The sequence below is a fragment of the Pinus tabuliformis genome, chromosome 5_2 (assembly GCF_031772625.1).
Source record: "Pinus tabuliformis cultivar Carrire ecotype Pingquan chromosome 5_2, CPIR1, whole genome shotgun sequence".
In the NCBI taxonomy this organism is placed as follows: Eukaryota; Viridiplantae; Streptophyta; class Pinopsida; order Pinales; family Pinaceae; genus Pinus; species Pinus tabuliformis.
Genome location: NC_142306.1, coordinates 1,010,287,759 through 1,010,300,132, shown reverse-complemented (window position 1 = coordinate 1,010,300,132; position 12,374 = coordinate 1,010,287,759). Strand labels below are relative to the sequence as shown.

Sequence of the window (12,374 nt, the reverse complement as noted above, 5' to 3'; positions counted from 1 at the left end):
TGATTTTCATCAAAATTTTTCTCATTATTCAATATATAAAACACAAACTTTAATTCATATATATACAAACTTTACTTTTAAATTCTAATCATATAATTTCTAATAAAAAAAACATATTTCCCATCATTAAACATATTCAAATTATATAAACAAATTTCACAATATAAAATTTAAAATATAACTCACTGAATTTGAAGGAAAAATAAACCGGTAAATGTATTTTGTTAAAAAAAACTCAAAGACCTTTATAACTCACTGAATTTGAAGGAAAAATAAACCGGTAAATGTATTTTGTTAAAAAAAACTCAAAGACCTTCATATTCATTGCTATGTAAAATTGAGTGAGTTAATGAACTTTCTCATTTGACTTGGTACCAGTGCTTTTTTTATTAATTTTGTTTATTTAGCTTTTGATCATTTCGTTGGCCGCTGTATTTTCTGCACTAAATGGAAGTGCATTTTGTTAACGTGTGTAGCTTTCTCCATTTCGGTTTCTCCATTTCGCTTGGGACCCGGTGCTTTTTAGTGCTTTTTACTTTTTATCAACTTGGCGTCTTTATTTTACCATCTCGTTGGGTGCTGTGTGTCCGCCGCAAGTTAAAAAAAATAGTGGCTATATTTGCTCAATCAAAGTTTCACCGAGGTCGAATCTTGCTTTCCCAATTTATCAGATTCAATGGTGTCCTCTGCTCATGCCGCCCTCTCTTATATAAACCCATCTCGACACCTTACATATTCAGAAAATTTAGTACTACATTGCAAGAGACCCGGTCTAAATTATTTCACTTGGGTGTCTGTTAAGAGTGCATATTTATCATTTTCTCAGACGCATAACAAGTGGTTACCCGTACATCCTCTAAGGAATTTACCACTACATAGTGCATTGCACTCCGTTGGTAATCAGGCTGTGAAATCTGTCAATCCTGTCAGTCCTAAATTGGCGAGAGCTGCTATGGATAGTGAGAAAAAAGTAGAGACAGATGTGCATCCTCAGATTCAAGCCCAGTCCATGAAGATTCTATTTGTGGAGATGGGTGTTGGCTATGATCAGCATGGGTAGGTCTTCAATACATATGCAATACACGGTATTGTTTTTAAAATGTAGATCCATCAAACACTAGACTCAACTGTTCATTGCTTTATAATGAAATTTTCATAATCAGGATGGGTAGGTGTTCAAGACACATGTAATACACGGTATTGTTTTCTAAACGTAGCTTCATCAAACCCTAGACTCAACTGTTTAGTGCTTTATAATGATTTTTTCATAACGTAGTCCTGTACTCCGTTTTAAGATGTTGACCCACCCAGTTTATTGTTCAACGAATATTCATAATTCCATCTTGAAATGCATGGTCCTCCTGGTTTATTGCTTGAAAATGTATTTTTTGAATAGCCAGCTCCCATCTTATAATACCCATAACACAAGCCATAGAAGGCGAGAAACACTTCTTCTTTTGCTGCCCATTTAGAACCCATTACGAATAAAAATACAGATATTTTAACTACAAACCCATGGTATAAAACCCACAACTCAAGCCCCATGGTATAAAACCCACAACTCAAGCCATAGAAGACGAGAAACACTTCCTCCTTTGCTGCGCAATTAAAACCCATGAGAAACAAAAACACAGATATTTGTAACTATAACTCTGTATGAGATATTTTGTCCTTCAAGAACCAAACTGAGCTAGAAAATTCCAGAAATATGTTCAACCACAGAAGCCAAATCTTAAAATTTGGCATTTATATGCAAATTTTGATTAAACTCAACTCTTAATTTTGATTCTAAGATAAAAGGTGCTGGAAAACAGCAGGTTTTAAAGGACGTTAAAAGAAACACATGCACCCACGCATAACCAGATTTTATATGCATATTGATCCTTGTGTACATTAAAATGGTCTGAATTAATGATTCTCTGTTAGACCTGAAATGTTGCATTTGTTGGACAAAGGTAGTGTTAATACTGTCACAGCCATGTGCAGACAAGATATCACTGCAGCGGCTATGCGGGCATGTAGGGATGCAATCAGTTCCAATTCCATTCCTGCATTTCGGACTGGTATGCCCCATAAACTTGAGTTTGTAGACAATGCGAAATTCTTTCATTGATAGACATAATGCCTAGAAAGGATACCTGATGTCGCATTGTCAGGGACAAGCATCATTTGCATTGTGGTTTTTGTTGTCACTTATGTATGCTGTAAAGACTCAAGAGGGATGTTCGATGTGCAAGTAAAGAGGGATTTAAAACTTTGGCCTCTAGTTGGCAATTGCACTCTACAACCCTCTAGAGGTTCCGAACCCATTAGCTCCTAGCCTGTCAGGAGCACGTGAGGTAAAGTCTACGTAAATTCACTGCCTAGTACTGCTCCAGGATGTGAAGTTTATGAAAGCTGTGCAAGGCTGATTCTTCTGATTGTTATGTTATGCTAGAATAATGATGCAAAACGTTGCTCATGCCTCATAACACCAAATTTTAACTTGGCATTACAATCCAGCAAAATGTATTCTGGATCAAGAACATTCTGATTTAGAGGATGTAACACACTTACATGGATATCCTAGAGGGCAGTACAAATAGAGGTAACGCAGCTCTCTCAAACATTGACATTGATAATTTTTATTTTGGCTAGGGCCCTGTGCTAGGTACAATAGTAGAATGCAAGCTGCTCTTTGGTGTTTTTAAACATGGGTTGCCAATATTGCAGCTACATTCCTAAACACTGCACTTGCAATGACTAATATACAATGAGCAACAGTATGAAGGATGCACACCATAGTTGCCAATAAAACTCGATGATTTTTCAAGTGTGCCAAGATGTTATTATTCTAAACATTGGCAGCATGCAGCAACAGTGCATTAGCATCTCCAATATTAGCAAAATCAAAGGTGCCCTTCTACATCTTGAATGTCAAAAAATGCAGTATTTGGAAAAATTCAAAAATCCCTGAGATTCAAGCGTGTGCCAAATGCTTGATTGTTTAATGCAATGTCCCTGTAATGGTTAACCAAAATGGACACTACATTACCAAGTATTGATGATAGCAATCACAGGAGAAATAACAACAAAGAGAAAAGCTTGGGGGCACCTACCTGCACACTTAGGGTTGTAATGCACCTACCTGCACACTGAGGATTGGAATGCACCTACAATTCCTATCACTATGTAATGGAGGGAGACATCTCCATGTGATTTTATATTGAAAGAGACAAGTAACCTAAATACTTCAAATAAAGAGAAACATAAACAAACACTAGGACATCACAACACTTGAAGAGATGTCACACAAGAAGACCAAAACACTAGAGAGAGAAAACAACCCAAGAACAATTGTGCAAGATAGAGAAAGAAACCCAAGCACGAGAGAGAGCACAATACTTGATATGCTCTTAAGTAAATCACTTTTATTAAGAGTGAATCGGTCACTTGATAGATACAAATGAGAGTGGGTGTATAAATACTCAACACAAAGATAGGGTGCTTTTCCCAAGAAGGGCTTTGAGCCTATGTGCACAAGGTTGGCCTTAGCCGTACCTGCAAATATAATAATGTATAAGGTTGGCCATGGCTGAGAGTGAAGATTACACCCCTATTTTCAGCATCCCCCCTTAATCGAAATAACGGGTCATAGAGAGAAGACATTACACATATCCCCCTTTAATGCTGAATAGGGGCCATATAATATCCTTAGGGAATTTTTGCCCTTAGGGTTAAAGAACATATGATAAATTTGACCAATATTACTGTATTTATCCCAATATTAGACAGCGATGATATTAAACATTTTAAATGCACAATAATGTAGGCAAACAGTAGATCTCATCATCACACCAATAGCTCACAACAAACACAAATTCACATTCTTACTCTTAGTGTTAGTGCACCAACAGTCCTGGTTGTACAACACTAATCAATTCATAAACAGTGACAGTCTTTTATTGCATACTACAGCACTTTACACCAGAATTATAAGCACAGTCAAAACACAACAATAACCAGCTTACAAGTTCATAACTATCCTTGCTCTCTCAGGAAATGCCTAATGGATACTTTGCTGCCCAACATTCTCCTTCTTTGACCAATCTGCTGCCCCAAAACAGGATTCCTGTGGCCAAGGTAAAGGCTTCGCTGCCCTGGGATTGCCCTAGCAGACTCCTGTGCCAAGGTATTGCCCTGAAATAGCCTTTACGTTGCAACAAGGGCTACTTGCTGTCCAAAATAAGATTGCTGCTGCCTCAACAATGCCCCCAATTGTTGCTTGAGTCAATTCTTCGAGAGATACCCTTTCTTGCTTGTTAACGTCAGATGGAAGATGCCTCAGGGGAGGGTGCCTTTGTCCCAACGGGGTCTTGGGAGATGCACTGCTGCTTGAATTTAAGCCCTAGAGTTGGTCCGCAGCCCTACCTCAGAAACCCGTGCTATTACAGGGGTGGTCTGCTGTCATAACTGTCCTAAAAAAACCCTTCGCTGACACAGGCAAGTGCTAGATGGAAGACCACTGTCACAGCCTGGTACTAATCCACTGTCCAACGATTTCCTATGATTGCCTCGCTGTCAAGGTTTGATCACAGAAACCTTTGATTGCCTCAGAGTGGATGAAGAATGTCACAGAGATTATGCTAACAGAATAGAGAGAGAGGGGATTGGCTTGGGTGGGATGTTTCACCCTCGAAACCAATCAAAGGAAAAAGGGGTCTTAAAACCCTCAGAGCTTCAGCACACAAAAACAGAGATATCCAATCAACCATGATAATAATAATGATTCTCCTCTCTCCTATTTACAGACTCCCTTTGGGGTCTCTTCCCCTTATTTTAATTTGAGGGGTTGCAAGTTTCCCTCCACTTAGCCCCAATTCTGACTTCTTTCACAAGTTTTGCCCCAATTACCCCACTTTTGTAGAAATTCCACGAAATTCTGATTTGCTAATATGAACAATCTGAAAGACACTTTCTTTTCATATAAACACAGAATTTCTCTACGAAATTTGCAGCGGAATAGAACATAAATAAATGCACAATTCACACAAGAGAACACAACAATTTTTCTAGGGAACCCAACTGGGAAAACCCTCGCTTGCTTGAGAATATTATTGAAGAAGAATGAGCAATAGATCTCTTACAAATACACTTGTTTCAATAGAGAATACAATGACCTCTTAGCCTTAGTCTAGGCTTGAAACAACCTGCAAGATGCTGACCATGCTTCCCTAAATCTATGCACACTAGAGGCCTGAATTCCTCTGCAAATCTGGCTCCTATTAAATAGGGAAATTCCCTATTTCTATGTGCACTTCTAAGGGATCTTCCTCCTTCAACAGTTCGCACAAGAAAACCACTTGGCTTCTTTCTCGCACAAGCTCACACAAAATTATGATACAAAGTGTGCCTTCGTTCCTTCTTTTATAGCAATTCGAATGGCTAAGTTTAGTGAGTTTTCTAATTAAGGAATGATTTTGTGATTGATTGAGTTAATTAAGTGAAAACTCACATGCAACCCATCTTGTTTCAAATCTAGGACTTGAAACTCAACTACTCATCCTTTTCCTCAATCAACTCACACTAGAAGACAAGTAACTCGTCCTTCCACTGCAGCACATTAGTTAACTGCCTCATATCTCATCCTAAATTTTAGGGAATCTCCTAATTTTTTGGAAATTGAGCATGCCAAAGAAGAAACTCGAATTTGACTCCTTGAATTAAGGCACAAATCAAGGAATCAATTTCTTGCTACTATTTTCAACACTCTCTCTTAGCGAGGAACGGATTCTGTACAATTCCCAACTTATCTCTGTGATGAACAAAACTGCTTCTTGCCAATGCCTTGGTCAAGATGTTTGCTGTCTGCTCCCCCATTGGAAAATGTATGGTAGCTTCATTATCCCTTTCTGCACACAATCTTTGAGATAATGGTACCTGATCTAGATATGCTTTGTGTTGTAGCTTTTTCTATCTCCTGTCACATAAGTGCTTCAGAAGATATAGAAGCCTCCTAGAGACAACCCCCGGGTTGAAAGAAAAGAGTCAGTGCCTAGGGCATCCGAGAGGGGTGCTTTCGAAGATTATTTAAAGGCTTTCTGCTGCACTCCATATTTCACGTAATTGGTTCAATAGCCCTTCGCCAAGGTAAACTCAAGCAAACACATAGATCGGAATAGACACTGGTAGATATGGCTAATCTCAAAGAGAAATGTGTTGGTTATGGTTGTTGGAATTTCTAAGTCTATTTGTTAGAAACCCTTCATGTACTTTTCTGATTTATTTCTGCCTACTTGTTTTGATTAATTAACAAGTTATTTACCATGTAAATACTGAAAATAAATATAAGTACATGCTCAACACATTACAGATCATCAACTGAAAGAAACCAAAACAAACACACAAGTGACACCGTTGTTTTTGGACCAATGTCCCCGGAAAAACCCAATGTGGGAAAACCAGTGCAGCTATCTGAGGGTTTTAATTATTAAGCAGTTTCAGAATACAATCTGGGTGCCAAAACTGGCTCACCCAATAGAGAATAATCTTGGCAATAGTACCTCTCAGTTGGAGACAAATGTTCTGGCTGAAACCCTAGATAAACACTCCGACAGCTCCTAGCTCCAATTTGCCCCACGAAAACCCCAACGTCACCCTAGCTTGCCCTTCGTCAGCCCTTAGAGCCTCTGTGTCACCCACGCTAGCTCTCTGAGGCATTGCACAACTCCTGGTTGCCTCTGCGTGAGCCCTGATTGGCTCTGCGTGAAACCCTGGCTGGCTCTGTGTCCCTCTCTCCCAGATTTTGCGCTAATCCTCTTGGTACTATATCTGCCTTTCTGCTTCTATATTCACTACCCCTCAGCTGCAACTCTGATCACTCTTTCGACTTCCTTAGCAAACCCTGCCCTAGGAAATCGAAATCTTGATCAACTCGGTGTGTTCTCCAAATGACCCTCAAGCCTCCTCTTATACTTTTCTCATTGACAATTCAATGGCCGAGATTAAGTCTGTGTTAGAAGGGTCCAAAAGTCATGGATCAAGCCAGAGTTAATCTTAGCTTTAGGGACTCCATTAAAAATATTAATTATTTTAATATCTCTCAAATTGTTTAGAATCTGCCCAAACCATTTCTGGGTATTGGAGATCTCATGTGCCTTAGCCTCTCCCGCAAGTTTTGAGGCTAGAGCACATCCGATGCTACCCCAAATCAACACTGGTGGTCGACACACAACAATACACAACTCAACATTGTTGTTGTAGTATAGATGAACAGGAGGAAGGAAAGGAGGGAAATCGATGTAGAGGGTTGGACATAGCACAAAATCCTAAGCAACAATCCCCAGCATAAATATGGAAGAGTGAGGAGGTGAAAATGCAGAAAAAGTGGAGTGTGAATTAAGGTCTCAAGCTCTATGCCTCATGAATACATTTGTCACCAATTAGCATAAGTAAATCTGTGCTTACATACAAGTACTGTAGGCTATCAAATAACACAAGTAAATCTGTGTTTACATAGGTACTTCTCACTACTTAGCAGCATACATACAACCATGAGAGAGTGAAACCGACAGCTTCATTACACAATTTCAGAAGAGGAAAGACATACATGAAATGATATACAAAGGGGAAAACATACTGTGCATTGCTCCGATTGCAATCAACAAAACTGCTTCATTAGTCTTTGAAGATGGAGTCCAAATCATCAGTCCATTACATTTAACAATTGTATGTGTCTGAGCACCTTATGAACAAGCAAATTGAACCAAGCTGAACCACTCTCTCTGCAAATAGAGCTCAGAACTTGCAAAAGCAGAATTTGGGCCTTTAAAATGCAGAAATTGGGAACCTATCTTAAGTGTTTCTTCCCTCTATTTATAAGGAGAGGGGGAGCTTTGAACAACAGTTACAAAATATCTCAACCGAGCTCCAGCTGTCTAATTGACTATCTGTCTCGACGTGCGAAGGTTCTGCTGCCCAAAATGATTACAATCAGATTTGATTCCGTTCTTGAAAATGCAAAAATTATAGAATAATAGACATAAAGAAAACTGAATGATGGTTGAGGAAAATATCTCCCTGCCATTCTTGTGATGGCCTTCGATCAGGCCACGTCTTTGCCATGATGTTCCTCTTTAGTTGCTCAGCTGGTTCACCTGTCGCTTTCACCTTAACTGCTTGAATTCCCCACTCTCTGGAGCTAGGAGCGATCAATTGTCGGTTGCTTGTCACAAAGCAGAAACGGAGATCGACCTGGCAATCCTTCATTGTGTGACTACGTGGAGCTCCATGCTGAGAAATTAATTCTCAGGTGACCTGCACACTACTTCCTGAGTCCCATACTTTTATCTCACTGAAGACGTGCGTCGGAGCACAGAGATGGCTTGTATCACTTCAAGGCAGACCCAACACTCTTTCCTGCGGATCATGGTCCTTGTTGCCTTGGCGATCTTTGATAGTTGCCATTACTCCTGAGACCAACTCCTCTGTTCCCGCATTCAATCTTGCAGTTGCCAACCCATATGCCTTTAACTCTTTGTACTGTGCTTATCGAAGAAATTCCATATCACAATCTTCACAGTGGTGCAGTATTCTAATCTTCTGATTGCCGACCTTTGATATGACGAGCTCCTTCTACTTAGCCCTTCCCGCATTTATCACCATAGGACCGAGGGCCGTGACCTGCCACTTAGCCTTGAGTTGCTAGAGCGTTTTTGTTCCTGCCAGGGGGCTATTTTTCCTTTGTTAAGTGCTTACGCCCTTGGTTATTTGAGTCTTTGCGACCGTGGTGCCAGCCCAATATCGGAGCCCCCTTATCGGAAGTTTCCAAGTATCAAGTGTTACAAAGTGTGGACATCCTCAACCTTCGATACGCCGACCTCCGATATGACGTCATTGTTGTGAAAATTTGGAAGACCCAAATTTCCACTGCAGCAACTGATTAAGTTTCTTTTGTTTGTCAAATAATTGAACAAATTATTTACTGTGTTCTATGGTAAATATCGAAACTAATACATTGTAGCCTCCACTAATTAAATTAATATGCGGAAACAAGAATCTGAGCAAGAAAGAAATAACACACAAGTGACACCGTTATTTTTGGACCAATGTCCCCAGAAAAACCCAATGTGGGAAAACCAGTGCAACAACTGAGGGTTTGTATTATTAAGCAGTAATTTCTGAATACAATCTTTGGATGCCTTGTTGGCTATCCAATACAGAGAATCTGACTGACAGAGAGATGAGTGAGATATACCTCACACTATCACTGGCGATCCAACACTGATCCAACCACTGAATGGCTAGCCCCTAGTTGCCTCTGCGCAGTTTCTGCGCAATCACTATGTTGCTCTGCGTCACAACTTTTGGGGCCAGCATCACTCCTTCTGGCTGATCGATTTGCTTTTGGAACTTCGACTTCTGCCCTCCTGGTCTCACACCCCAGCTTCTGGCTCTAGAACTTGACTCTCCAGCAAATTTCAAATCTCCTCTTAGGCTCTGCGTGGCTCTATGCTGCCCAGCGTGGCCTTTGCGTTGCCTCTTCTGGATCTTTCTCTGCCTCCTTTGCAATGTATTCCCCGATTAGGAACCCTTCCTCCAGAAACTATCCCTGCCCCTCACTGCAAGAAATCATTTCGATCTTTCTCCAGCAACTGCTGCGCTGCTCTCTTGAGAAATTCGATCTCTGATCTCTCACTCGATGTGTTTTCCAAATGCCCATCAAGCCTCTTCTTATAATCTTCTCGTTGAGTAACCAACGACCCAGATTAGATTCTAATCAATGGCTCAGATCATTTTGGCTTGATCCTCGTCTTCTTCTAGAAGTTTCACCCCTAGTTTGATTAATACCCTTTAATTATTTTAATTTCCTAAGTTTAGACTTAGGCACCCATTAAAAATAATTAATTATTTTAATAAAACTATCTCCGGGTGGAATTTCCCAAAATGATTTCTGGGTATTCTAGAATACATGTGTCCAAGCCTCCTTGCAAATTTTGAGGCTTAGAGCACATCTGATGCTACCAGAAATCAACACTCCCTCTTAGCAAGGAATGTGCTCTAGTAATGCAACCTACTGAAGCATCACCCTTCTCTGTAACATCTCCCTCTGCACTGCTAATGTCTGACATTACTACCCACCAACTACTGTGCAAATGCTGCATCTGTACTACTGCTGACCTTGCCATTGCCAACACTGCATCTGTACTGCAACCCTTGTAAACGCTGCATTTGTGTTGCTGCTGGTCCTGCCACTACCAATGCTGCATCGACACTGCAACCTTCTCCAACTACTGTTGCTATTGCTTCAACAACAGAAAAGCATCCAAAATTACTAAACAAGTGTTCAATATGATGCATCTGTTGCTGGAGTTTTGACTGTTGCTAGTCTGTACGTTGTTACTGAAGCCATTGTGCTGCTGCTGACTCTGCTCTGTGCCAACTGCACTGCTGCCAACACTAGCTCTGCGTTGTTCAGATTCTGGCGCTCCTAGCCATTGCAACTCACTCTAACACTCCTCTGCATCAATTGATCCTGGTTCATCCTGCTACTTCTGATATGGGCTCCTATAGCAAGGTAATGATCCAAGAGGTGGACTCCTTAAGGATCCCGCCCATCTGCAGTTCTTTCGAACTACAGTACTAGATCACTCCACCTCTCCCTTGGAGGTATTTGGGCAATCATGGCAAACTCCTCTTCCTCGATCTTGCGGCTGTAGCCTGTGGATCATGTTTCACATCCTTGTCTTTCTTCTTGAGAGGACATTGCGTAGCGTATTGACCAAGTTCACCATACTGGAAAAATTTGATATTTGAGACATCCTTCTTCTTTCTCTGTTGCTCCTACTGCGCCTTAGATGCAAGGGCTACATTCTCTTCCTCCTCCTTGGGCTTTGTCCCACTGTTACTGCTGCCATCAAGTTTGCACTTGACTAAGTCTCGCTTCATCTCTTCCTGTGGAAGAGCGGCCAACATTCCTTCCTAATCTGACAATTTCTCTCTGCCCAGGATACTCTAGACAAATTCTTGCCATTCTTTTGAAACTGAATTCAGGGCCAACCTTACCATCTCTGTAGGTTGAGGTGTTGATCCTACAACTGCCAACTGATCTCAGACTTCCTGAAGCTTTGACAGGAACAGATCAATGCGTTCCCATTTCTCCATCCTAGCTGATCTCAACTTCTCCTTCAAGTACATCTTCCGCTGCTCGGAAGATCCTTGATATAGCGTAGCCAAGGCACCCCACATCTCTTTGGCTGTCTGTTTGCGAGCAATGTGACACACAATGTGATCCCTCACTCCATCGAGGATCAATCGTTTACCTTTGCCATCTCGGCCTTGTACTTTTTGAGTGGATCTGCATCACCGGATACAACTGCCACACTGTCGACGTACATCTTGAGATCATGCTCATCCAGAAGGCATGAGATCCAAGCCTTCCAGATCACATAGTTGGATGCTCCATTCAACTTGTTGGAATTTCTAAGTCTGACATGTTAGAAACCCTTCATGTACTTTACTGATTTATTCCTACCTACTTGTTTTGTTAATTAACAAGTTATTTACCATGTAAATACTGGAAATAAATACAAGTACATGCTCAACACATTACAGATCATCAATTGAAGGAAATAGAAACAAGCACACAAGTGACACCGTTGTTTTTGGACTAATGTCCCCAGAAAAACCCAATGCGGGAAAACCGATGCAACTATTTGAGGGTTTGATTTATTAAGCAGTTTCAGAATACAATCTGGGTGCCAAATCTGGCTCACCCAACAGAGAAAAATCTCGGCAGTAGTACCTCTCTACTCGGAAGCAGATATTCCGGCTGAAACCTCGGATAAACACTCCGACAGCTCCACAGCTCCAATCTGCCCCATGAAACCCCAACGTCAGCCTCTAGGGACTGCGTCAGCCTCTCTCTGGCCCAGCGTTAGCCCAGCGTCACTCTGGCTTGGCCTGCATCAGCCTTTGGAGGCATTGCGTCAGTCCTCTAGCCCTCTGCGTCACCCACGCTAGCCCTCTGAGGCACTGCGCATCTCTTGGCTGCCTCTGCGTGAGCCCCGGCTGGCTCTGTGTGAACTCTTGGCTGCTTCTGCGTCCCTCTCTCCGGCTACTGCGTTGATCCTCCCGGTGCTATCACTGCCTCTCTGCTTCTGTATTCACTGCCCCTCAGCTGCAACTTTGATCACTCTCTCAAATTTCTCAGCAAACCTAGCCCCAGAAAGTCGAAATCTTGATCTCTTGGTGTGTTCTTCAAGTAACCCTCAAGCCCCCTCTTATACTTTTCTCGTTGACAAATCAACGACCGAGATTAAGTCCCTAATCAACGGCTAAGATTAGATTTGGCTTGATCCATGTCTTTTGGACCATTCTAACACAGTTTTATATTA

General features: G+C 41.3%; 1 protein-coding gene across 2 annotated transcripts in view; it reads left to right on the top strand.

Annotated features, from left to right (window-relative positions):
• Positions 1-544: 544 nt before the first annotated feature.
• The window catches only part of LOC149162696 (uncharacterized), a 149,396-nt gene continuing 137,566 nt past the window's right edge, over positions 545-12,374 (top strand). For both annotated transcript variants that reach the window (XM_089437346.1, XM_089437345.1), the window contains exons 1-2: positions 545-1,056; positions 1,987-2,063. In XM_089437346.1, the coding sequence (XP_089293472.1) occupies positions 677-1,056; positions 1,987-2,063 (457 nt within the window). In that variant the 5' untranslated portion in view covers positions 545-676. The remainder of the gene's footprint in view (positions 1,057-1,986; positions 2,064-12,374) is intronic.